Consider the following 27,424-nt stretch of genomic DNA (forward strand, 5'->3'; position numbering starts at 1 on the left):
CCCACCCCCCCCACCACCAAAAAAAAGGGGCTGTGGGATAGGATGGGATGGGATGGTGGGGTTTAAACCAACGAGGAACGAATTGGAACTGGTCCAGGCTCGGATTGACCTGATTCCTGTGTTGGTGAGTAAACTCCAGCTCTGGTTTTGCACGTTGCAATGTCAGACTGGAGAAGGCTTCGAAAACAAACAAGTCAGTTCTGAGCCCCGGACAGAGAGCTGTGCTTTTATTGCACATTAATATATATTATCATTAACAACAACTCGCAGCGTTGCTTCATGTCTCTCTCTGGGTTTCTGTCCATCCCAACGGAACCAGTTGCTCTTTCTTTCTGTTTTAGCAATTGCACCTTTTTTTTTGGTGGTGGTGGTGGTGGTGAGGGGGGGACAGGGGGGGCATTGCATTGATTTGTATTGAGAGAGAAATATTAATAACATAAATCTGTGTGTGTGTGTGTGTGTGTCTGTGTGTGTGTGTCTGTGTCTCTGTGTGTGTGTCTCTGTGTGTGTTTGAGTGTCTGTGTGTGTGTGTGTCTGTGTGTCTCTGGTGTGTGTGTGTGTCTGTGTGTGTCTGTGTGTGAGTGTCTGTGTGTGAGTGTGTGTGTCTGTGTGTGAGTGTCTGTGTGAGTGTGTGTGTGAGTGTCTGTCTGTGTGTGTGTGTCTGTGTGTGTGTGAGTGTCTGTCTGTGTGTGAGTGTGTGTGTGTGTCTGTGTGTGTGTGTCTGTGTGTGAGTGTGTGTGTGTGTGAGTGTGTGTGTGTGAGTGTGTGAGTGTGTGAGTGTCTGTGTGTGAGTGTGTGAGTGAGTGTGTGAGTGTCTGTGTGTGAGTGTGTGTGTGTGTGTGTGTGTGAGTGTGTGAGTGTGTGAGTGTCTGTGTGTGTGTGTGTGAGTGTCTGTCTGTGTGTGTGTGTGTGTGTTGTTCGCTATGCAGTCGCGCCGCTCCGCTAAGAGGTCGCTGCTCGGCTGCCGGGTTTGCGCCCCGAGTCCCGCCGGGGATGGGCAGCTGGTCCCCGGGGTCATCCAGGCTCTGCTGCCCGACAGCAGCGTCTACACCGTGAGGCTGGAGGACGGCAGCCTGAGGGAGTATCCCGAGGAGGAGGTGGTGCTGCCGGGGCCGGGCAGCCACTGCCACTGCCTCCACAGCCACTGCCTCAGCCACAGCCTCAGCCACAGCGCCGCCGGCAAAGGGCAACTCAAATGCAGGGAGAAGGTGGGTAACCAGAGCGTCTGTCTGTATATGTGGCTGTGCGGTCTGTGTGTGTGTGAGAGGCTACACAGTGTGTGTGTGCGTGTGAGAGGCTACACTGTGTGTGTGTGTGTGGCTACACAGTGTATGTGTGTGTGTGTGGCTACACAGTGTGTGTGGCTACACAGTGTGTGTGTGTGTGGCTACACAGTGTGTGTGTGTGGCTACACAGTGTGTGTGTGTGGCTACACTGTGTGTGTGTGTGGCTACCCTGTGTATGTGTGTGGCTATCCTGTGTATGTGTGTGGCTACCCAGTGTGTGTGTGTGGCTATCCTGTGTGTGTGTGTGTGTAGCTACCCAGTGTCTGTGTGTGTGTGTGTGGCTACACAGTGTGTGTGTGTGTGTGTGTGGCTACACAGTGTGTGTGTGTGTGGCTACACAGTGTGTGTGTGTGGCTACACAGTGTGTGTGTGTGGCTACACTGTGTGTGTGTGTGGCTACCCTGTGTATGTGTTTGGCTATCCTGTGTGTGTGTGTGTGTAGCTACCCAGTGTCTGTGTGTGTGTGTGTGGCTACACAGTGTGTGTATGTGTGTGTGGCTACACAGTGTGTGTGTGTGTGGCTACACAGTGTGTGTATGTGTGTGTGGCTACACTGTGTGTGTGTGTGGCTACCCTGTGTATGTGTGTGGCTACCCTGTTTGTGTGTGTGGCTACCCAGTGTGTGTGTGTGTGGCTATCCTGTGTGTGTGTGTGGCTACCCTGTGTGTGTGTGTGTGTGTGTGGCTACACAGTGTGTGTATGTGTGTGTGGCTACACTGTGTATGTGTGTGTGGCTACCCTGTGTATGTGTGTGTGGCTACCCTGTGTATGTGTGTGGCTACCCTGTTTGTGTGTGTGGCTACCCAGTGTGTGTGTGTGGCTATCCTGTGTGTGTGTGTGTGGCTACCCTGTGTGTGTGTGTGTGTGTGGCTACACAGTGTGTGTATGTGTGTGTGGCTACACAGTGTGTGTGTGTGTGTGTGTGGCTACACTGTGTGTGTGTGTGTGGCTACACTGTGTGTGTGTGTGTGTGGCTACCCTGTGTGTGTAGGGGGCTACACTGTGTGTGTGTGTGTGGCTACCCTGTGTGTGTGGCTACCCAGTGTGTGTGTGTGTGTGTGGCTCCCCTGTGTGTGTGGCTCCCCTGTGTGTGTGGCTCCCCTGTGTGTGTGGCTACCCTGTGTGTGTGGCTACCCAGTGTCTGTGTGTGTGTGTGGCTACCCAGTGTCTGTGTGTGTGGCTACCCTGTGTGTGTGGCTACCCTGTGTGCGTGGCTACCCTGTGTGTGTGGCTACCCTGTGTGTGTGGCTACCCAGTGTCTGTGTGTGTGTGTGTGTGGCTACCCAGTGTCTGTGTGTGTGTGTGTGTGTGTGTGTGTGTGTGGCTACCCTGTGTGTGTGGCTACCCTGTGTGTGTGGCTACCCAGTGTGTGTGTGTGGCTACCCAGTGTGTTTGTATGTGTGGGGCTACCCTGTGTGTGTGTGTATATGCGTGGCTGCCCAATGTGTGTGTATGTGTGGGGCTACTCAGTGTGTGTGTATATGTGTGGCTGCCCAGTGAATGCACGTGACTGTGTGTGTGGTTGCCCGGTTTGTGTATGTGGTTGCCCAATGTGGGTGTGAGGCTGCATGGTGTGTGTGTGTGTGTGTCCCAGCTCGGGTCTGAAATGCTGTACTCTGTCCAACGCCTTGGGCCGTCCTCCCGACATGAAAGGTGCTATAATGTAATCTTGTCGTTGTTGTGTGTTGTTGCCCTGTGTGTGTGTGTGTGTGTGTGTGTGTGTGGCTGCCCGGTTTGTGTGTGTGGCTGCCCGGTGTGTGTGTATTTGTGTGTAGCTGACCTGTGTGTGTGCGCGTGCGCGCATGGCTGCCCGGTGTGTGTATATGTGTGTGTGTGTGTGTGTGTGGCTGCCAAACGTGTGTGTGCTTGTGTGTAGCTGCCAAGTGTGTGTGTGTGTGTGTGCGTGTGGATGCTTTGTGTGGGTGGTGGCTACTGCCTGATTTGTGCATGTTTTTGTTTGTGTGTGTGTGTGTGTGTGTGTGTGTAGCTACTCATTGCATGTGTGAGGCTGCCCACTGTGTGTGGTGGGCGAGAGGGTTGTGGCTGTTGCCCAGTGTGCACATTTCTGTGTGTGTGTGTGTGTGTGTGTGTGTGTGTACCGTTACATGATTGCAGCACACACTCAGTGACTCCAGTCTATTCACTCCTCACCTCTCCCGTAATTCGGATGACACGCAGCTCCTCGATGACCTCAGTGTTATTTGGAGGGCTGAACCTGAACCCCACACTGAACTCTCAGTGATTTTACAATGTTATTTGGTGGTGATTGGATTCTGTTCAACTTTAACCTCAGATCATTTGAAGCATTTGGACCCTCCAGCTGCCCTCTCGCTGTTATTTGGGCGGGTTTCACTCTAACCTCTCACTGACCTCTCAGTGTTATTTAAGAGCGAACGACATTTACTTTTCCCTTCCTCGCTTCTTCCTAAAGGCTATTTGAGATGGTTGGACCTTAACCCCTCACTGATCTTACAGTGTTACTTGGCTGTGCTGAGCCAAGATCCTAACCACTCTCTATTGGATTTCGCTGCCCTTATTTCAAAAGGGCTTGTAAGAGAATCTGACACTGAAAGGTTATTATTGTACTTCACGCTGCACATGTTTTGTTTACCAGTGCTGTACAGTAACCCGCTATAAATCAATCAACCTCTAATTGACTCAAAGAGCAAGTAACTTTGATGTGTGGGTGGGTCTGGTACAATACAATACAAAATTACATTTGTTTACAGCCTTTCACGTCGGGAGGACGTCCCATGGCGTTGAACAGTTAGTGATTTGGACCCAAGCTGGGGGTCGGGATCGTGGAGGGTAGGAGGCTGGCCGGAGGCTCGGTCGAAGAGGATGGTTTTGAGGCGTGCCTTGAAGAAGGAAGGAAGGGAGTGAGGGAAGGGAATGTGGGATGGAGTTCCATATGGTGGGGAAGAAAGGCTGAAGCCTCGACCGCTGATGGTGGGGCAGGCTGGGCGGGGGACGTGGAGCAGGACAGAGCCTGCTGAGCGGAGGGAGTGGACAAGTTGATATGGGTCAGCAGGTCACAGAGGTAGGGAGGGGCAAGCCCGTGGTACTGCTCCCACCCAAGCCAGAATTGGTAGAAAAGGAATGAAAAGCTCAGGGGAATTCTAATTTCAAATGGGATAATAAACCAGCATAATATGCTGTGTCTAGTATTTCTGGACTTAAAAGTGGTGCATTAGTCTCGGAACAAGCAGAAAGCATTACATCGTCTCTGCCTCTCCCCCCTACCCCTCCTCCCAGGTTTGTTGTCTATCCATTGAGTTGCGCTTTACATGATTTAGGCTGAAATAGTACCTACTGTAACAATAAGCTTGTCTAAACACTAACATAATCCAATGGGAAATATAACCAGCAATGGAAGAAATGCAAAAAGAGAACAGTGCAGTTTAAAGAGTGAGTTTTTAATCGAAACATTAGTGCAATAGTATTTCCACTGCAATACAATTGTTATTGATAAATACTGTTTCGGGAGTGTAAGAGCATGTAGCTGGAGGCAACCACAACAATTTAGCTCACACATGTGACCATGGTGTTTGCTGTGAATACAGGAGCAATGAAAGAGTTTGTGCATTGCTGATGCATGTGTATTTGTTTCTTTGATGCCTTCGTCGTTACTTTATTATTGAAAGGTTCAGTGTGTTTTGCTTATTTTTTGGGATCGGAACATTATAAATCATTCAGTATAGCTCATGTGTACCTGTGCCATATCCCAGATTGTTTTGGCTTACACTCTGCTTACATACATTGTACACGAACATCAGCGCCTTGGGACGTCCTCCCGACGTGAAAGGCGCTCAATAAATGGAATCTTGTTGTTGTTGTTGTTGTATGACTGGAATGTTTTTATGTGCGTATGTCAGCCTGGTGCACAGGTGAAAACATGGCTTAATTTGTCAAACTTTCGCTTCTCATTCAGAAGGTTGTGGGTTCAAGCCCCACGTAGGAACTTTGAACCCACGGCTAACACTCCAAGTACAGTGCTAGGGAGTGGGGTGGGGTTGGGGCTGGAGGGTAGAGCTACATTATCAGAGGTACAATCTTTCGGATTAGACGTTAAACTGAGGTCCTGTCTGCCACTTCAGATGGATGTTAAAGATCCCCTGGCACAACACTAAAACCCTGGCTGGCTTGGACCAATGGAGATGCCTCCAAGGGTTAATGCCTCTGAATGCCTCTTGCCGGAATTATGTAGCAGAAGAAAAAAAATATTACTGTAATAAGGAAATAAATTACCAAACGTTACAGTTTGGGATTTTTCCTCCTCGTGGCTTGTCATGTTTATCAAGTCTCGGCAAGGTTTGAAGTTCCCAGGATTAATCATTGATCTCTGCTGAACTCTCAGATAATCTCATTCAAGGTGTCATATACACCTAACCCCCACCCCCTCAAGATTATAGTATTAATATCAGATAGTGTTGTTTGCCTCTGATCACTGTGACGTGACCCCTGCTGGAGATGCTTATATGTAGATGGACTTGAGTGAAGCACAGGTTTGGGTTCTGCTGTAATGCCCTCCCATAGTGAATAGCTTGCCAGCAATCGCTGGTTATGGGCACACCTGAATATTAGACACTTGGGCATGGTACCAAAGGGCAGCTGGTGCCTGTTGAACCCTTTCCCAGTGCAAGTGAAAAGGAGTCAAATGCTTTGGGAAAAGAGGAATTGTTGAGGGACAAAAAAAAGTCTGATTTATTTTGGGGAAAATGTTTAATCTTTAAGTGAGAGATGTATCCGATACTTTTTACAGACTGTTATGACCACACATCTTTGGAAAACAATCAAAGGATCTTAAAGCTGTGTATTTTCTATGGTACAGTACTGTCGTTGTTTGTTTGCTTGTAAACAGTCCACCCACTTAGCAGTTTCCAGCCTAGCGGTTGAATGCAAGACTGCTGCAGTCTTTTTCTAAGGCAGCCCTTTGAGGAGATTGAACAATGCACTCTTAAAAACAGCTTCCATAGCATGTGAAGGTTGCCACTTTAAATACTTTAAAATCATCAGTGACTACAGCCTACGCAAAATTTGCCAAATTGTTAGATGCTGCTATTGCTACCAGTAATGATTATTGTGAGCTGCATTCTCCAGAGGTTGCTGGGGTGTTTACAATGAGTCTAGTTTTAACCTTCCCATTCGTCATAGGCTAGCTCCAGACATTTTTTGACCATGCCATGCAAACTTACCTTGCATACGCTTTTTTAAAAATGATAAATAAAACATTTTGATCCTTAAAATAGCAATAAGAATCCTTACCTTTGGTAAGGGCAAAATGATATATTTTTGGTAACATGTATTTGCCAGAAGCTATTGTTTTGTTAAATAAACTGAATGTAGATTGAACTTTTTATATTTCAGCTTTGATTTCCAATGAAGCATTGAAGTACGTAAATGCTCAGAGGAAGTAAACAAGGTGCTATTAATAATAATAATAATAATAATCCTTGCATTTGATATAGCGTCATGCGTTGAGACGTCTGAAAATGCTTCACAGAATATATTATAAAGTGAATTGATTGTGTTTTGTGGGCGAAACCCGGCAGCCAATTGCGCACAACAATTACTATTTACAATTTTGATACATCTTGAAGACATGATAAGGCGCTATGAATTCAAATATTATTATTACTTTATTACTTTTTATTGTAACTGAGTGCATATGTTATTTTTGGTGTTTATTCTAAATGTCAGCTACCAATTTCAGTTAATACCTTTCTTTGTTACTATTAAAGGATAGTAAAACAAGAAGGGTCTTGCAGCTTTATTAGACACAGCGGGGGCTTGACAGGCATTGAATTCTAATTTCCTTTTTACACTAACAGGTTTCTGCTTGGATAAACCTTGTAAGTGACACACTGTCATATTGGCACAAGAAACACTCACCTCCAAAGATGGGTCTTGCTGGCATGAATTCGGAGGTGTAACTGCAGTATAATTGTTCTTTGAGATTGGGCCAGGTTACTATCAGGTTGTTTATCCCCCACGTCCCAGGTAGCTATGCGTACAAATATCCCATGGCTGATTCTGTGGCCATGTAAAATGTGGGAAAACAATTTCAATGATGTGTTTGCAGCAGAGGTTAGGTTCTGGCTTTGTTTCATCACCATTAATTGAGGTTTCAGACATCCCCCTAGTCTAGATGGCGCAGTGATAAATAAAATAAGCTTTGGCATTCTGACTAGGGCGGTGTACAGCCATAATGTTTCAGTTTCTGCCTCTTTGATTTCAAAAGGATCCAAGCTTTATAATGAGTTATCTAATTTAAATTGATTTTAATCCACCGCCTCATCCACTATACATTTCCACCATCTTTCTACCAGCAACGGAGGTGAAGTCAACTGGAAGCTGGTCATGTTGCCTCCAGCATACTATCAGCTCCACGCGCCACAAGTTATTGTACCCAGTGAGTGAGAAACCACCTACTGTAATAGTGTGTGAAGTTCTCCCCCGTTCCTTAGAATTGGGTATGAATTCTGTGTGCAAGGTTTTGACATTGTAAATTCAAATAGACGTTGAGGCCCAATATTTGGTAGTTTCTAATGAATTCTTTACTAAGGAAGCAGTAAGTGTGTAATGCTGATACGTGAAACTTTGCTCCGACACAACCTGTTTTCAGAGTGGGGTTCTGCAAGGCAGTGCACATGTTTCCTCTCACAAAAAAGGGATTCCCCACTCGGAATCCTTATAAAAGAATCGCCTAGAAATTGTCGCAGACATGATCCAGGTTTCTAAAGTCATGGCAATGAATTGATAACGTGCATGCAGACAGGTTATTTAGCTTGTGGACAGCTAAATGTGAAAACTCCATCAAGCGTTTTCAGACATTTCAATGTGATAAAGCTCTATATCAAATGCAAGGATCATTATTATTATTACAGATAAATGTAGTCAAATCATGTGTGTACTATAATAATAATCCTTGCGTTTGATACAGCGCCTCATCATGCTGTTGAGATGTCTCAAAGCGTTTCACAGGATATTCTGTAAAGTAAATTGACTGTATTTTGTGGGTGAAACTAGTATTTGCTGAGCTTCTGGAACCATGGAAAGGTCACATCAGGTAAAGCACTCGGACATGCAATGAAAGGTGAAAGGGTAGGTAGTAGTTTTGCTTAATTTACCTGGGGAGTGGGGGATGAAGAGACAGCATATCGGTTTGCATGCAACACAATTCCACTGAGCTTTCAAATTACTGGGCATGACTGTAGGAATCTATTTGCTCTTTGCCAACGACAACAAGAGGCGGGCCATTAATATTCTGGTGCTTTCACCTGCCAAGGTGCTTCAGAGACCTCTCTCCCTACCCCTCCAGTCTCACCTTCAGCTCCAACATTGTGAAGCACTTTGAGATGTTGTCCCTGGTGAAAGGCTTGCACCAGTGCCAAATGTTTGATCTCTCCCCTGTCAAGCGCTTGTCTTATTCGGCTTCAATTTAAGATTCGGGAGCATTTAAGCTTTGTGTGGTTGGGGCAGTGTGCGGTGTTGTTACAAGTTTGAGAGACAAATTCATTAAGTGTAAGTGCTCATTGAAGTTAGGTGTGGGTGGGGGAAAGATTGGGGCCCATGGGTTATAGCTGTAGTTTTCTAGGCGGTGCCTGTGATTGTTTAAGTTAATGATAAACATTTTGCTGGGAATGTTTCAAACTAGTTATGTGAACCTTGCTCATTGCATTTAAGGCTGCGATAATAACAACAAAAAACGTTAACAATTTGGCAGGTTTGCAAAAGCGCAAGTCAGCCGCAGGCCTAAAATGTATTTACTTCTGCCTGAAGTGTTTGGCACCTACAATTACAATATTCAATTTTAGTGTCCGACTGAAAAAAAAATCTTACTTCAAGGAGCTGGCGGAAACTGGAGAAACTATCTGTACCTATTGCAGCTATGCTTGCAACCAGTTTAATTTAATCGTCCTTCTCTCTTTCGCCTGACATTTATATTTGTCCTTGAGAGGCTTGATCTTCACTTCTTAGGCATCTTTTCTCCTTAAGATTAAGAAAATGTGCTATTGAACTCATTAGCATCCCTTTTTCAACCTCTGGAACTCCATCCCCCAATCACTCCACCTCACCCCCTCTTTAGCCTCCTTCAAGTCCCGCCTCAAAACCCTCCTCTTCGACTATGCCATTAATCATCCCCCTTCCCCTCCCTTCTCCCTCCTGACCCAGGCTCGGGTCTGAAACGCTGTACTCTGTCCAGCACCTTGGGACGTCCTCCCGATGTGAAAGGCACTATACAAATGTAATCTTGTTGTTGTTGTTCACATATTTGCACACATATCTTTGGGGAGGACTCCTGTTGGGAGGACTCCTGATACACAGACAGACATTTCATCTTTATTAGTACAGATGTATCTCTCTGGACGGGTGTGTGACCTGTTTCTACTTTGTTGCAGAGTACCATGCATACCTGTTTGGGGGCTTAATTAAAGCATTGTTTTAAATATATTTTTTAATATAACTCATCAACGATAGACATCCCTCCAAAAAATATGCCCATGACACTACCCTATGTAAGACCATTCCGATGAGGTATAAATCCAGTCTCTACATCAATCGGTTATTGCGTTCTTGTCAGACTGACAGAGGTTTCATCTTTTAGTATAGATTAACACCTAATGGTATATCTGTAGCTTGTCAATCAGAGACCAAAGAGGGGTGAGGAAAGGAGATCAATCATCTCATAAAAAGCTTTTTTTTTAAACATTTATTGAAAAAATGCCTTTTTCTTTCATTTTAGGAACTACTAAAATAAGAATTGTAATGGTTTGAACCCCATTGGGACAGTGAAATAGCGCAAGATGCTTTCAGCAGGGGTCAGGTGTGGTTAACCAGTTTTCCCACCACCCACCCCACCCGGTTCACACACACTCCATCTGAAACAGGGAAGTTAGGATTTTGTGGCAACAGGAGCTGAGAGAGAGAGAGAGCTACAAACAGGGGAGTGGTACATGCTCAGTTTCATTAAATAGATTTGTTGTGTAGTGATAAACCTTGAAACAACAACAGCTTGTACTTATATGGCGCCCTCCACGCAGGGTAGTGTCTCAGAGCGCAGAGGGATTAAGGGAGAGTGTTCCAGAGTTTTGAGGCGTAGTGGCGGAGAGCGTGACCTCCAATGGTGGAGCGGAGAGTGGGAGGGACGAGCAGGAGGCCGTTGCCATTCGAGCGGAGGCGCTGTGTGGTGAATTGGGGAGTGAGGAAGTCGGAGAGGTAGGGAGGTGCCAGAGAGTGAAGGGATTTAAACACGAGTGTGAGGATTTTGAAGTCGATCTGTTCAGTGATGGGGAGCCAGTGGAGCCTGGACAGAACTGGTGAGATGTGGGTACAGAGTTTGGTCCGGACCAGTATGCGGGCCACAGAGGTCTAAATGAGCTGGATTTTTTGAATAGTGGAGCTGAGGAGACCGGCGAGGAGCGCATTTGAGTAATCCAAATGGGAGATACTTTCAGTAAATGTTATATAACTGTCGAGCTGCGCTATGTTACCAGTTTCCAATGCAATCGAAGGATCATGTTAACAATCTCAGCTGTTTCGTCACCAGGGCTGCAGGTCAACAACAACAACAAAATTACATTTATAGAGCGCCTTTCACGTCGGGAGGATGTCCCAAAACGCTGAACAGTCAGGTGTCGGGGCCCGAGCATGGGGGTGGTGTAGGGGTGAGGGAAGGCAGAGAGATGGGAGGGAGACCAAAGGCACGGTCGAAGAGAAAGGTCTTGAGACCGGCCTTGAAGGAGTCAAGAGAGGAAGCGATGTGAAGGGAGCGTGGGATGGAGTTCCAGAGTGTGGGGGCAGAGAGGCTGAACACCCGGCCACCGATGATAGGGCAGGTCAAGCGATATATACAAATACACAGTCACTACACTTTACAGCAAACTCTGTGAAGCACTTTCAGAGCTGAGCAACATGGATAAGGAGCTACAAATAATGCAGGGATTATTATCATTATCAGAACCACAACAGTGCGACAGCCTGGAACTCATTGCAATAGAGCTCTACATTATACAGTAGAAGGAAGCTGGGATATATAAATTGTTTGCGTTACTTTTTTAAATGAAGATATTTTAGGTCAATGCAAGCTCATAGTGCAGGACATTACCAGGGTTTAAATGGAGAGAGAAGATGAGAAAAAATAAGATTTAGTGACTAAATAATATTAAGGTGTTTTTCAAAAAGAAACCCTGAAGGCAGGGAGATGAGGAGTTCAGGGGAATGAACGAGAGCAAGTACGAGATGGTGGCAATGAATTTGGATTTCAATATCAAGAGGGTTTAGGGAGGAAAAGTAAGATGTGAGATTGTCACAAGCCAAAGGGTCTTCCTGCTCTTTCTTTGTTTCAAGGCTTACACACAATTTGATTGCTATAATTTTTGACTTCTATGAACTAGTTCTGAACCTTGGTAGTTTGAGCGACCTTTTTAACTGGAGTGTCTTTAGCAAGTCATCCTTTGCAATTACAGCAGTATGTATCCACATAGCCAGCCGTGCTCTACATCTCTTTCAGAAGATGGAAGGATTCCATCTTTTATTTATAAAGGATTTTGTATTCAATTGAACTAAAATAACTAATTGCAGAATAGAGTTGCCTGTATTAACATTTTTTTTAAATGACAGAAGTAATACGCTAAGCACAAGTGCTAGGAAAAATTAAAAAGAAACATGGATAAACCTTCAAACTGAAAAATTCAAAATCTGAGTTGATTATAATTCTGAAGATCATAGATCTGATTCACACCTCGGCTTGTTGTGGTGATGGAGAGGTGGTATTATAGTGTTGCCGTCTGCTGCATTATAGAATACTAGCTCACAAACCTCGTGAGCTACAGTATTTGTGTTCACCCACCCACCCCAACACAAACCAGTAAACTATTTTTTGCCAAAATGTTTTACAAAATACACAGTAAATCCATTTTAGAATACATCCTATGAAGCACTTTGTAATATCTCAATGACACGATGAGACACTATGTCAAATGCAAGGAATATTATTATTATTAAATTGACGAATGTCAGGATTATCTTCATTTAAATTTTAAAAGAACCTTTGTTATTGAGCGACAGTATACAGCAACTGGAAGTGCATTGCATCTGAAAAGGCTTTATTGCTCTTTTTGTACGTGCCAGATGAAGTTCAAGATAGCGATACCATTCTAATGTGCGTTATGTCACCTCTCATCCTTGCATTGATAATTTGAATGAAGTTATTTATATCGGGGTAACCACTTGGTTCACATAGGTGCTCATAAATATCAAGGCATTGTGATCTCTAGAGCAGACGGATTAACTCCCAGAATGGTGCCACTCAGTAACTCTAGTACACAGTTTCTCAGACAGTATTTGTGACAAGTACATTGACTGGCATATTTCATGTCCCCCGCCTGCCTGGCCCATCATTGGCAGGCGGTCCTTCAGCCACTCTGCCGAGAGAACAGAACTGCGGTCGGCCTTCACCAACAATGGGTGGCTATGACCGGCCAGTGGGCAAAATGCACACATCTCCCTCTCCCCCCATAATCTCCCTGCCTCTTTCTAAAATCTCTTTTCTTCCCCCCTGTCATGTCTCTCTCTCTCCCTCCATCATCTCACTCTCATCGACCTCCCATTTCCATCAAACCCAGCCCCCTCCCCGCTTCCCTCATGTTCATCCCTCAACCTCCAGTGTTGACGCAAACTCACTGGTTTATGCCTTAATAATAATAATAATAATAATCCTTGCATTTGATATAGCGCTTTTCACGTCGGAAGGACGTCCCAAAGCGCTTCACAGAACACACTGTAAAGTGAATTGACTGTAAATTTGTGGGCGAACGCGGCAGCCAATTGCGCACAGCAATGTCCCACAAACAGTCGTAGATTGAAAATGCCAATTTTATTATTGTTTTTGGTTTTGGAGGGATTATTATTAGGCGTGTGGAGTAAGGAAACTTGCCCAAGGTTTCGCCCTCTGCCTGGAATTGAACTCAGGTCTCTCGCTTGCAAAGCGAGTGCTCTAACCACTGAGCTGCAGGACTCCACGCAGTCCAATTCAAATAAGCTGCACATCTCACCAGTCAATTAATGGGCTCTTTCTCTTTAGATTTTATATTAATATTTTGAATTCCTTGGTCTAGTGAGAGAGCTGGGTTCGATTCCCGTCAGGGCAAAACCTTGGTTAGTTTCCTTAGTCCACACGCCTGATAATAATCCCTCAAGAAAAAAAACAATAATAATTTGGTCAATTCAATCCACAACTGTTTGTGGGGCACTGCCGTGCGCAATTGACTGCTGCGTTTCACCCACAAAAATGCAGTCAATTCACTTTACAGTATATTCTGTCCAGTGCCTTGGGACATCCTCCCGACGTGAAAGGCGCTATACAAATGTAATCTTGTTGTGGTTGTTGTTGCCCCCACCCTCCGGAACTCCATCCCGCAATCCCTCCACTTCGCCCCCTCCTTTGTCTCCTTCAAGACCCATCTCAAGACCCTCCTCTTCGACCGTGCCTTCGATCAACTTCCTTCCACCCCACCCTCCACCCTCCCCGATCCTGACCCCCAGCTCGGGTCCGAAACACTGATTGTCCAGTGCCTTGAGATGTCCTCCCAACGTGAAAGGTGCTATACAAATGTAATTTTGTTGTTGTAATGAGGACAAATTAAGGTTTTTACAGTGGTAACGCAGGAATTTGGACACAACAAAAAAAAACAATAAGACGTTTGTTAGGATTTTGTATTATTTTGCATTATTTTTACTCTCCAAATTTCTCCATTAATAACAAAAACAACTTGCATTTATATCGTGCCCTTCATGCAGGGTAGCATACCGGAACACTTCCAGCTACAACTACAAATGTTGAGACAAAAATTGCGGGCCCTGAATCAGTTCTGAAGTGTTGCAAATTTCCATCCTATATTTGGGAGTTAAACGCAATGGCCAGGACATTCTCTCCCTTGCAACCCTGCAAGATCTAACCCACAACGAGAGCCATCAGGAGATAAACATGTCAATCACTTCATGCTTGCTTGCGGGACATTGCTATGCACAAATTGGCTGCCACATTTGCCTACAGTAAAAACCTTTGAAGCCCTTTGAGACATCCTGACGACTTGATAAGGAATTATATAAAATGGAAGGATTATTATTATTATGTATTATTTCGCCCACAAAATATACAGTCAATTGACTTTACAATATATCCTGTGAAACACTGCGAGACGGTTCAAGAACTTGATAAGGCGCTGTATCAAACGCAAGTATTATTATTATAAAGATATTTTGGAGTCTTTACTGCTGCTGATGGATGGATCAAAATATTTAAATAAATAGCGTTTTGTTATTTTTCCTGCAGCTGAATTGCAATGGCCGGGATATTCCTTCCCTTGCATCCCTGCATGATCACACCCACAACGAGAGCCACCAGAAGCTATTGGAACAGCAACTGCACCTGGTGAGGAAGATCGAGGCCATGAAAATACTGGAAACCAAAAAGGTCAGCCGCCTTCAGGAGCACGAGAAGGATCACATGCGCCCGGTGGCTGTCATCTCAGATCAAAAGCGAAAAGTTGTCTCTTCAAACATTGACGTCCCCCGTGTAAGGTAAGAGAATTGGCTACAAAAATCATCATCACACTGGACTGCATATTTATATCAGGCTAGGAGCCTTCGTTCTTGCAATACACTGGGGAACCGGTCGTTGTAAAGTAGTGTTGCAAACATTTTACAATATCCAGAGCAAGAGGGGACACCTTTTAAAGAGCTAGACGCGCAGATAACAGTGAATCCAATAATTACTTAGTGGTTTTGTGCCAACTTTGCAACTAACAAGAATCCTATTGTAACATGGTAGTTTCGACTTCACTCGTGTTCAAATCCATTCACTCCGTGGCACCTCCCTACCTCTCCGACCTCCTCACTCCCCAATCCACCATCCACCGCCTCCTCTCGACTGGCATCGGCCTCCGGCTCGTAGTCAGGCTCCGCTACTGTTGCTCTGAGACGCTACCCTGCGTGGAGGGCGCTATATAAGGGCAAGTTGTTGTTGTTTAGTAGGTGGCGGGGGGGTGGGAGGGGGGGAAAAGAACCCAGAACATTCCCGCTGAGGATCTTTAAAATTCCAACCGAGGATCAATAATAATCAACCTGTCTTATAACTAGAAGCAATCCAGTGTGACCGCTGGTCACTTGGCATCAGGACGTCGCTGCTCATACTTACAGAAAGCTTTCCGGCTCCATCGCACATGAAATCCTGTTGTTGCCAGTCACAACACATCCTGCGATGACAGGTTTTCAAGGGCGATTTGAAAGGCGGTGACGGATTTGAATGTGACAATGTCAGGATTTTGGATTTGTAGTGAAGAATATGGTGGGGGTGCACCACCCAATCACGTTATAAAGAGGCATGATATAACAGGGTTTCTACCATACTTTCAGCGTCTTGGGACGTCCTCCCGACGTGAAAGGCGCTATGGAAATGTAATTTTGCTGTTGTTGTACTCTCGGATTGTCTGTACTGGGGCAGGGGAAACTCAGCATGTGACCTTATCACCTTATCCAATGTGTTGCCAGAGGACACCTATGATCATTTTCATACTGATCAAAGATGCAGTCAGTAGTTTCGTCCACAAAATATACAGTTAATTCACTTTACAATATATTCTGCGAAGGGCTTTGAGACGACTCGCAAACATGATAAGGCGCTATATTAATTGCAAGGATTATTATTATTACAATTATCATTGGTGACGCTATTACATCTTGCATTGTATCACCATTGTGTGTTACAGTACAATACAATTTACATTCATATCATCTTTTTTGGTTCCGGAGATCAATGGACAATGCTGGCTGGGCACCCGAGCTGGGGTCATGAGCTGCGGGGGAAGGGGAAAGATGACTGAAGGTGCGGTCAGTGAATTACATCTTGAGATGTTTACTGTTTAAACAGTACATTTAAAGCTGACAGCCACCAGGCGTGTTTTGCCCACAAAACACACAGTCACTGCAGTTTACACTGTATCCTGTGAAGCGCTTTAAGACGTCTCGAAGACATGAAAAGGGGCTGTATCAAATGCAAAGATTATTATTACATTAATACTTGTTCAACACCATTAAACACTGTTGCTCATTCAGTAATGGCTTAATAGAGTGTTAAGGGGATAAGGAGACTGAGTGGACTTGGTACAGAAATGCAAGAAGCTTTTAGCTCAGTGTCAGAGAACCATATTTCTTATCCACATAAATCACATTATCCCTGGCTCCCAGTGCTCCCAGCTTCATTACTGCAACAATAATGCTCAGGCCCCAGCAACCCTCACCCCTGTGCACTTGATCCCCTGCCCTCAGCACTTGCACTGCAGTGAAGCGATTTATCCTTCAGATGAAACGTTAAACTGAAGTCCTGTCTGACTGATCAGATGACACTATTAGAAAGAGAAGAGAGTTTCTCCCGGTGTCCTGGCCAACAATCCTCCCACACACACCCCAAATAAGAAAAAAGGGGATTAGTTTCATGGCTATTTGTGGGACATTGCTGTGTGCAATTATACTGCAGTGTTTGCCTACAAATAAATAGTCATTCCATTTCACAGACAATCCTGTGAAACGGTTTAAGATGTCCTTCCGACATAATAAGGTGCTATACCAAATGCAAGGATTATTATTTTATTATAAATGAATGTCCACAGAACAGAGCCTTTAAATGAGGTTTTATTAAAGACAACCTAAACAACACCAGCCAGAGGACTGAGGTCAAGGTAAGTAAGTCCACATTGCAAGTCAACACCAAGGTTACCCATCAATAATACCTCACCACAAACAGTTATTTACTGATCGCGTAAAGAGGAAATAGATGTAATCTGTTGTAGATGCTGCAGGCGAGGAGTAGTGAGTTACAATATTATGATACAATCCATGGTAAATCTCTGCTCATGTGTGTTCTGTTGGTGTTTCCGTTCAACAAGTGAAAGGGTTAACCAATAACCTGCATGTGAGGTTTTGAAATTTCTTTGGTTGCCAGAAACTGATAAAATTCTACATCCTGAAGCTGAACAGGATCTTCATTACAAAATAAACATTAACCCTTAGAAGTGTGAAAAACATCGCTCAATCTGTCCAGGGTGTGAAGTTCCTACTTTATTCACCACCTGTTATTTAGAATTATTGTCTTTCCCAATTAACACTGGCAGAGATGGCCTAATCTATTTGCTTCCTGCCACGCTGTAAATGTTTTTTTTACCCCCTCTTGTAATAAAACTGTATTGAAACCTCAACACATTGCCAGGTGGAGTCAAAATTATGGTATTCTTAAATTTTAAATTTCCTCCATGCCTTAATTATCATTGACAATAGAGTTAAGGGATGGACAGAAATTTCAGTTGAAATGTGTTTTTATGACCTATCCTTAGTGTCGAGTTTGGGACCGAATGTTTCCTTGGCTTCGGGAGAATGATATCTGCCACAGTTAATTGGATGGCTGAAAATTTTTATTTTTTGCATCTTAGGTGAGGACGGAGATTTTGATTCTTCGACAGCTTTAGGACAACTTTCTCACTCTAAAATGCTACTTGTAACATTGATTTTCAAATCAGCATCTAGCAAAGAAGGGAGAAATCTATGAATGAGATTTCAGCATTTGCAAGTTATATTTATTGTTGTCCCAAAATGTTACATTTGCTGAAGAGGTAACCCTGGTTCGTCAAGCTTTTGCTCCCATGATTTAAAGACTTTCACGCATAGAGTGAGTGTGGCCTGGGTTTAGTTTCAAATTTGTCACTAAGGACAGTATCCAGTGAATAAACAACAACTTAACATTTATATCTATTCCTCACAAATAAGTTTATGGAGCACTGTGCTATGGTGAGGCTGGATGACGAGAAGGGATAAAATAGATGGACATCGAGCAGGAGTAAAGTGTTCCTTAATTATCTCTGACAATAATTGAGGAATGGAATACACTTAACATTTACGAGTCCCTCACATGTGTTTTTTTTGCTTGGTTTTCCAAGCTCAGAATTCCATGCATCCCACCTCGGACACACACATCCCTTCCCATTGAGCATTGATTCTACCAGTTGGAGGTGCGGAGCTTAAGCGCACGTGTGGAAAGCCATCACCATACTTAAGAGTATCCAAACCAAGCTGAATATTCCATGCATCCCACCTACACACGAGATGATTTTATTAAAATGGAATGCACATTCCGCTTAGATGACAGATTTCACCACTGTGAAGCGCTCCGGGACACGACCTGGTGTGAAGGGCGCTATATAAATGCAAGTTGTTGTTGCTTACCTAATTCCAGAAAGTATTAGGCGCAGGTTGGCAAGAGCCAAAGCTTGGAGACCCCAGAGTGTATGTTGGGGTATGGCTGCATGACTGTTTGTGGGACACTGCTGTGCGGAATTGGCTGCCGTGTTTCACTCACAGAATATACAGAAATTTCAACGACGTGATAGGGTGCTATATCAAATGCAAGGATTATTAGAACAACAACTTGCATTTATATAGCGCCCTTCACGAGGGGTAGCTTTAATTATTATTATTATTTAAAATGAGAACAGGAGTTTCTCCCCCAGTTTCCAGGCAGACAATCACCCAGATAAAATTGGTCGTTCACTTCATGGCTGTTTGTGGAATATTGCTGATGTGTTTGCTTAGAAAAAAACAGACCCTGTACTGAGCCAGCAATTAACTTGGAGTGTTTTGAGATTCTCATAAATATTGCAATTTTTTTTTTAAAAATCTCTATTTTCTGATATCTGCAAAATACCCAAAGTCTTTGTACTTTGGACACAGTGTGAAATCGATTTATTATCAAAGACCCAGCAGGCTACTGTTAAGCAATCAGTGAAGTACAGAGCTTTCAATGTTGAAATTTAAACCAGCAAGTCAGGTCTAGCCCGATTGACAGGCACTTATTCCACATAAACAATGCGAGCAAAAGAAGCTAAAAATAGCACCAAGGAGCACAAATACAGTAGCTCTGCTTCCCAACAGCTACTAATTTGCAGTTCATTTTGCCTTCCACTTCTAGCCTTCCACCTCAGGCTTTTATGTGTTGACCAGATGAAGCTGGGTGGATGATGTGAAATTACTTGCGTTCGTATTTGTGATGAAGTGGCAGCTGCTGAATCACATTAAGGGACACAGAGATGGGGTGGGGAGGGAGCTGGAAAACGATCTTAACAATGAAGGGTGACTTTGACATACAGGTTGCAATAGCACAGGGCAATGGGCCAAATAGCCTCAATTTCTAGATTTCCTTACATCTCTTTCGAAGCTTCGAGTGGCAGCAATTGTATTACTTTAATTGTTGATCCTTTCATTTTGTGGACATCTTATCCAATAGAATAGGACACTAGGATGGGATTTGCTTTATGGTAGAAGCAAGGAGCTTGGAAAACACAAGGATATGGCAGAAGCTTATTTTTGTGAGTGGATTCCTGTAGCTTAGTTGTTAGAGCACTCGTCTGGGTTCGATTCCCAACAGGGCGAAACGTGTGCAAGTTTCCTTAATCCACAAGCCACTGTTTACCTAGCAGTAAGTAGGAACCCATTTGTTAGTCAATTGGCGTATGGCTTTTCCGGGGGTAATAATTCCTTCAAAACAAATTTTTAAAAATAATTTGGTCACTCAATCCACAACTGTTTGTGGAACACTGCTGTGCGAAATTGGCTGCCACGTTTTGCCCATAAAATATACAGTCAATTCATTTTACAATATATTCGGTGAAGCGCTTTGAGACGTCTCGAAGATGTGATAAGGCGCTGTTCCAAATACAAGGATTATTATTATTCATACTGATTTCTGAGATGTTTCCATTGTGTCATGTTTTTTTTGGCGGCTGTTTCTTTAGTGGCAGTGAGGAATGAATTAGGCAGATGGTGTTTTTTCCATTTACTCCTATCTTCCTCATGTGCTAGCATAGATACTTTCCAGTTGGTAAGCAATGGTTCTGTTTCCAACTCCATTCTTTCCTGTGTTGAACATTTAATTCCACAGCCTTCCCTTTCAATTTAAGAAAGGAAGAGTGATTGATCGAGTAAATAAACGAGGAGGCTGTTCCTCTTCAGAAGCATTGTTGTTTTCTGCGCCTTGGGATGTCCTCCCGACGTGAAAGGCGCTTTACAAATGTAATTTTGTTGTTGTTGTTTAGAAGCTTTGATAATCTTAGAAGTCTCTGTGAAGTTCCAGCCTGGTTCTGTTTAGCTCTTCTGATCTCTGAGATAGAGTACTGTATTCTTGTTGACATTGTCCAACAAAAAGAATACAGCTCTGAAGATACTTACTCAGAGCTTGACCACATGTGAGTGGAAGCAGTCCAGAGCTTTGCTATTGAAGCCCTTGAGAATTTCTGGGTAAGATGCCATAACACAGATTTATTTGACCATCGCTCTTCTTTTTGTGCTGCCCTTAATATCCAGGGAGAGAGGACTAGGAGGATGGACTGGGTCCCAGATTTCACTGTGAGCCTTGCCAGAAGTATTCCGCGATCAGTCAAAAGGAAATACGGTTGAATGGGAACAAACTGTTTAATGTGACCTTTCCTCTCCAGCCGTCTCTTTCCCCGATCAGAAAGTCTCTCCTCCAGGCAGTGTTTTATTGGCTGCGATGCTACATTAGAGACAGGCCTCACTGCACTTGGGAGAGCAAGTTCAGGTGAGTGGCGATGGGTCCTGAACCGTCCACCTCCTGACCTTTTGGTGAACATCAGGAATGCAGTCGCTGTTTAAACACTGCAGTGGAGTGACGTGGGGAGAGCATACGGAATGCTTCATGGTAGTTACTGAAACTCTCCGATGTTTCAAACCTGATAATAATCTTGGATTTTTTTGCTTTTGCAAAATCGCTGCATTCCTTTGCCGCAGGCTCTTGCCAGTATCTACACTGAGGGCTGCGAATGAAAGGGACAGCAGTTCCCCTTCAGCACTGATAGCCAACCACTTATACAACCAGCGCCATCGCTCACTGTTGTGCCAACCATCTGCATATCAGCTGCATGGAACCTCGTCAATTGCAATGCAACCTGGTGTGGATATTTATTTTGCTTTGCATGACCAGATTAGAGGCAGAACAAAGCACCTTTTACTCTACTGCAACAGTGCACTTTGCCACAGCAATACATTTTACTGCAACATTTTCTGCATTTTACCCCAACTTTAGAGGGACTCCCACTGAGCCAATGTACATTTTCTATGTTCCACACGGCTACCTTTGCAATGATACCAGCGAGAAGTTGCAGGACCGTGACTTTATGTTTTCCGCACTCTTCTTGTGACTTTGAATTTCCCTTCAGTGCTCTTCGGTTTGCTCAAACCCTGCTATGCCAATGTTTTCTTCCTTTCTGGCTTTCATTCTAGGTCTGTCCTCACCTTTAAATGTCTCTATGGTCTTGCCCCACCCTACCTCTGCAATGTCCTCAAAGCGTACCAACCAGGCCACTTCCCCGCTCAGCAGGCACTGGCCTGCCTCATGCTCCCCGGCCACCCGGAGTGGGGGTGGGCAAGGTCACAATACAGAAGAACAGAAACCTCTGGTTGATTATTTTACCCTTCCTCTGCCCAGAGGTGTTAGGTCTACTGTAATGTTCTTACTGCTACCATGGCTGAGATCAGCTAACGCACCATCAACCAGGATTGATTGTTTCTATGTGTCTGTTTGTTTAGAGCTATGATCTTACCACCTAGCATCAGGAGTGTTTAATTTACCATCAGAAACTGAAGTGAGTAATAAACTGCTCCAAAATGGAGCATCAATAACAGAATTAGCCAAACTCCCACCATTTATTACTTGTTCTACAAATCATCAATACCTAGCTGTGGTCTTTGGGCACTTAATACTTTTATTAAACTTATTAAAATCATATTCCAGCAACTCTTTTAATAGAATCAGTGCTCATTATGTCAATGATTTATCTCTGCTTTTAACAAATAGTTTCAAACGCCAACAAGTCCTGTGCTGAAATAGACTTCTTTACTTTTGTCATTTCCTAATCTAATCCGTTGAATGATTTTGAAATGTTACACATTAAAAGAAGGTTGTCTAGGACTTGTCTAATACTTAATGATTTATACCTATCAAACAAAGAGTATGATTGCCATGAAACACGACTTCAGTGAGTGAGTAGTAAATGTATGGAACAGGCTCCCTAGGGAGACGGTGGAAGCAGAAAGTGTTGAATCTTTCAAGAACAAATTAGATAGATTTCTGTCAGGAAATAATATTTTGGGGTACAGTATATAGTTTGAGACATGACATGCATAGGCAACTGCCAGGATGGTGGAAGACAAACTGGATGGACCTTGATATTCTTTTGTCTAGCAATTCTTATGTTGTCATGTTCTTGTGAAAATCAGCCGAGTCACAGTCTTAAAGAAAATTATGGTTCTCAGGTAAAGTGCTTTGAACATTAAATGTTTTTATTATTTTATTCGTACAATTGATGTACTGTAGTGCTGGTGTTATAGTCTCTGAAGAAATATTGCAGCTCTCTTTCAGCTTCTCTGTTTCAAATGATGCTCTCCCAATTGTTGGTGTCTCAAACCAGTGCAAAGCACTAAACAGTGTACCTAACTATTGTAACAGCCCAACTCTGATGAGTATAAATTAATACCCCTTTTACAAACAATGTCAAAGCTCAAGAAAACCATGATGAATGATAACCTGTTGATGTATCACACAGACAGAGCACTGCTGTATTATTGCCCGTTGGCTTTGAGTCAATAAATTGGCTTGTGGTGCTTTCAGTATCATGGACCAGAAATGGATGATTCTCTTGATGTTGCAATAGGAACTCTTGTCATTTATGGTTCTGATTATACAGTATCCCAATCTCTTTGTGATGTATCTGATGCTGCATTGGTCACAGGACAATCAGAACAAGATTTATTATCCAAACTCTGTAATAGGCTTGTGTCAGGATGTGAATCTCTTAAGATTCAATCAGTTTGAAGTGCAGAGAGAAGCTGGCTGAAGAACAAGTCAAGCCCAGGTTTATGTGGTTCCAAGATTTACTAGTGTTTCTCAAGGTTTCTCAGATTTTTTGATTACTGGTTTCCTGTGTTCTACAGCAATATATCACCATGAAACAAGAAATTATGGTTATGACATTTTTTCTCAAGGGACACATTAGCCACGAGAATAAACTTTGCAGCAGCTCCATAAACCTGAACTCAGCCTAGTCTTCTCATTTTCCTGGACGATTTTGTAGATGTCATTGGTTCTTCTGAAGGCTTCCTCCAAGGCAGAATGACTGAAAGCCTGCAGGGGCCTAATCACTGCATAGGGATGTTGACAGAATTATTCTGTAGTAGACAATCGATCAATAGACTCGCACTTAAGAGTGAGCCATTCAGAGGGCATTTAACACCAGAGAAATAGTATACCAGAGGGTAGTCAGCTGCTTCATGAGACAAGGGGAATAAATAAAGGGGGCAATATTTTTAACTAAAAAATATGGCCCAGATCTGGAGGCAAGTATCCTTCATTCAGAATATTTATTTCCATCAGTTATCTTTCCCTTTAATTGCTACATCAACAACAACTTGCATTTATATAGCAGCTCTCACTCAGGGTAGAGTCCCAGAGTACTTGATAGTGGCAGAGCAAGATGATGAGCTGGGGAGGTGACTGTAGACACGGTTGAAGAAGAAGGTCTTTCAGGTGCGATCTGATGATTGGAAAGGAGGGGGCAAGGCGAGGGTGGCACAAACCAAATTGAATTGAAAGTACATGAGCAGAGAAATGAAAGGATTTCTGCTTTCACCAAGCTTTGCCAACACCAGTGCTTTGTGGAGGGGTGGATACATCGTTGTGTTGTTGTTCTTTTTCAGAACCCATTTAAGAAGATGCCCTGAATTAGTTTGTCCGGAACCAATTCCTTTTTTTGCAATAAAGATACACAAATGCAGTCTGGCTCAGTGTCCCAGGATTTAGGGAGAGCTGGATTATGGAGAGATTTTTTTTTAACACGGAGTGTAAAAAGATAATCCACCATTTCGATTCAAATTGTGTCTGAGTAAGGGGCTAATCCTTTCAATTCTCCCAACTCGATGCGTGTTATTTTCTGTCAGAAAAGGATGAATTGTGTTGTTTATCAGCACATCAGAAAACTAATTTGCCTATTTTATTCAGTGTCATTTCGTTACCAGCTAGCCTGTCTCTGACAAGCTAATGCCTCAAAGTTTTCCCCCCCCCACCCAGGAGTAATTTATGATTTTTTATGTGGTTGCGTTTACAGGCTAAATGAGAAATATAGGGCTTTTATTTTGTGTGTGTGTGTGTATGGGAAGGAGTGGAGAAGAAGATGTTCCCTTGGGTCAAGATTTTACGTAGCAATTTAGTGTCTAGAATTGGGCAGATTCTTAAATACAGCTTAATTTTGGAAGTCTCTTTTATGGTTCTTAAAAGAACTTAGAGAAAACTGGCCACAAAATTAAGGTAAGGCTGTATTTAAGAATTTGTGAAATTTTAGACGCTCCGAAATGCTACATAAATAGAGCTAATGTAGGCCCAGGTGAAATTGCTCCCCATTGTGTGTAAGGATTGGCTGTGGCTCACACATACTCGCATGTATTTTACTTCCAGGTGGTCGAAACAGATGTGTTGCTTGAAGCTCCATTCGTGGCACCTCAGGCACCACATTAATAATTACTGCTCGGAAGCAATAATTGCCACCACAGTTACTCAAACCATTAAATGGATGGTGAAAAATACAAGTAACATTTGGAACCACATAACTAAGATTATGTTTGTGGGATGGCCTGGTTTATGATAATAATAATCATAATCCTTGCATTTGATATAGCGCCTGATCACATCTTTGAGACATCCCAAAGCGCTTCAGAGAATACACTGTAAAGTAAAATAATTAATTTATTATTTTTTTATCACGGCATTATTAACCCCAGAAAAGCGATCCGCCAATCGACTAACAATCAGGTTACTACTTGGTGAACTGAGACAAGTGGAGTAAAGAAACTTGCCCAACGTTTTGCCCTGTTGGGAACCCAGGTCTCTCACTTGCGAAGCAACTGTTCTAACCACTGCGCTATAGGACTTCACAGTTTTCAAATTATCTCTTTAGACTTGTTGAGGCCCAGTTTCCCACTAGGGTGTAGTAAGAGTTTGAGGAACCTGCTGGGCTCTGTGACTAATGCAACACCATCCTCTATCGATTGGAAGAATTAGAAGAACATAAGAATTATCCAGACTAGATAAAGCTCATTAAAAAGCCCAAAGAACTCAATAAAACCATCTCTTTCTGTGAATGTGAAGACAATATACTCCACCTCCTCACCATTATCCCCAAACAAATCAGTCTAGAAATATATCGAGCTGCCTCTTCCTTTGCTTCAGAAATCTATTCCACAAGTCTATTGCACAGCTGCACTTGTGCTGCTATTGATGTGCTTTTTACGATTGTTCCCATAAAAGGTTGAAGTAAAGATCTTTTAGCAGGAGAAAATTAACAATTCCTGGAAAAATCGTAGGCTTATTGAAATTCCACTATGTTGAGCTCCTCAGTATTGCTGTTGAAATTCAAAGTGTTTCTTTTTTGATCAACTTGCGTTGCTGTGCGTTCTCCAGTGTGAACGCACAGCAATGCAAGTTGATCAAAAAAAAATCCTTCATTAACAACACAGACACATTTGTTCTCGGGATCCTCATTGGCATCTGCCGACAGAACAAACTAAAACTCCTCCAAAGCTTACTGTATGTAATATATTAAAAAAACAGCGTTTGGAGTCATGTCAAGCCCATGATTTTATCTTGGAGCTCAAATAGCTGTTATAGATGACTCCATTGTAAAACTGCACATTATAAAATCCTCAGCTCTAAAGCTTTCTGTTATAAAATTCTTCATCATACAGGCTCTGCTATAACACCCCCTCCCTCACACCTCTAACCCTGTTATAAAGCATTGGTTTCATACTTGGACACCATCAGTGAGGTTACTCCTGTGTAATCACTCCCACATTCTATCTTCTGGACGTTTGACAGTTTAGAAATTTGTTTATTACACATTTTGTATTGAGAAATCAGTTGCGAAATATATCACAAAATATACCCTACCATCATGTTTCTTTTTCTTGTGTAAGACCTAAATCTACTGTGTCTTTGTGAGGGTCTGATAAAGAAGATTTTTTTTCAGGTTAGGGTTGTTTAGCTGACCATTTGCACAGTGTTTACGCTGAATTGATCGATTATATCTTTGACTGATTGCTTACTTCATTGATTGACGATGCAGAAACTCTTAAAGTTTGAGCACTAACTGCTGTGGTAACATCTGTTCTTCTATACATTTGTGTCTGTGGTCTTCCCAGCCTCCTTCAGCTGCTAAGGCAGATCATCCTGAGACACTGTCACCCTCTTGGCTGCTATTGGTGCCTCTGTGCCAACCCCTTCCATCCTCGCTGCCAGCCCCCTTCTCTACCCACTGCCAGCCCAGCAATCTTCCATAGAAGCAAAAGTGTTGCAGCCATATCAGCAGCTGTGACTGCACCCCCACTGAGGGTAGCTTGAACATGGGTACCTACACACAAGCTGAGAGCTGTGTTTTCTAACTGCTATTAAGGTACTTTTCTTCCCACCCCCGCTCCCAGATAGATCGGTGGAAGGCTTAAATCTAAGCAGTGAATCCCTCTTTGTTGCACAGGGAAGAAAGTGCAACAAATCCTCTGAAGAGGACAAGCAATCATGGGTTGAAGCTGAAATGCATGTGATCAGTCCAATCTTTGTGCGGAGAAAGCGACTTCAAACCATGTATTGTGAAAAACACTATGTGTTATGTAATGGAGAGTCCTCAGCTCTTTCTGGCTCCCAGCCTAACCACATTTGCAGCTGCAGAAGAAACATTGGATGACAATACTGGTTTGTATGTTCCGATTAAAAACGGCCACATGGTTACTTCCTTAAAAGTCCCATCTATTTAATTGCTGTATTTGAGAGTATGAGAGTCCTCCGATCTTGATTGGCTTAATACCAATCCCAAGTAAAGCCAGGCCTGAGGGATAGGTTTATATCAAGAGTTCATTGCCCTGCGTACTGTAAATAGCTTTCTCCGGGTTTTTAGGAATTTGCTTTTACCTACCTCCTGCCTGTTTTGCTGCTGTCGTTAAACGTTGAGGTTCTCACCTCTGTGACCTTTACT

General features: G+C 43.3%; 1 protein-coding gene across 1 annotated transcript in view; it reads left to right on the forward strand.

Annotated features, from left to right (window-relative positions):
- Nucleotides 1–885: 885 nt before the first annotated feature.
- Nucleotides 886–27,424, forward strand: part of znf704 (zinc finger protein 704) — a 67,212-nt gene continuing 40,673 nt past the window's right edge. The window contains exons 1-3 of the mRNA XM_042331686.1: nt 886–1,123; nt 1,154–1,208; nt 14,623–14,870. Coding sequence (XP_042187620.1) covers nt 924–1,123; nt 1,154–1,208; nt 14,623–14,870 — 503 coding nt within the window. The 5' untranslated portion in view covers nt 886–923. The remainder of the gene's footprint in view (nt 1,124–1,153; nt 1,209–14,622; nt 14,871–27,424) is intronic.

Source organism: Callorhinchus milii, unplaced genomic scaffold (assembly GCF_018977255.1).
Source record: "Callorhinchus milii isolate IMCB2004 unplaced genomic scaffold, IMCB_Cmil_1.0 Scaffold2, whole genome shotgun sequence".
Taxonomy (NCBI): Eukaryota; Metazoa; Chordata; class Chondrichthyes; order Chimaeriformes; family Callorhinchidae; genus Callorhinchus; species Callorhinchus milii.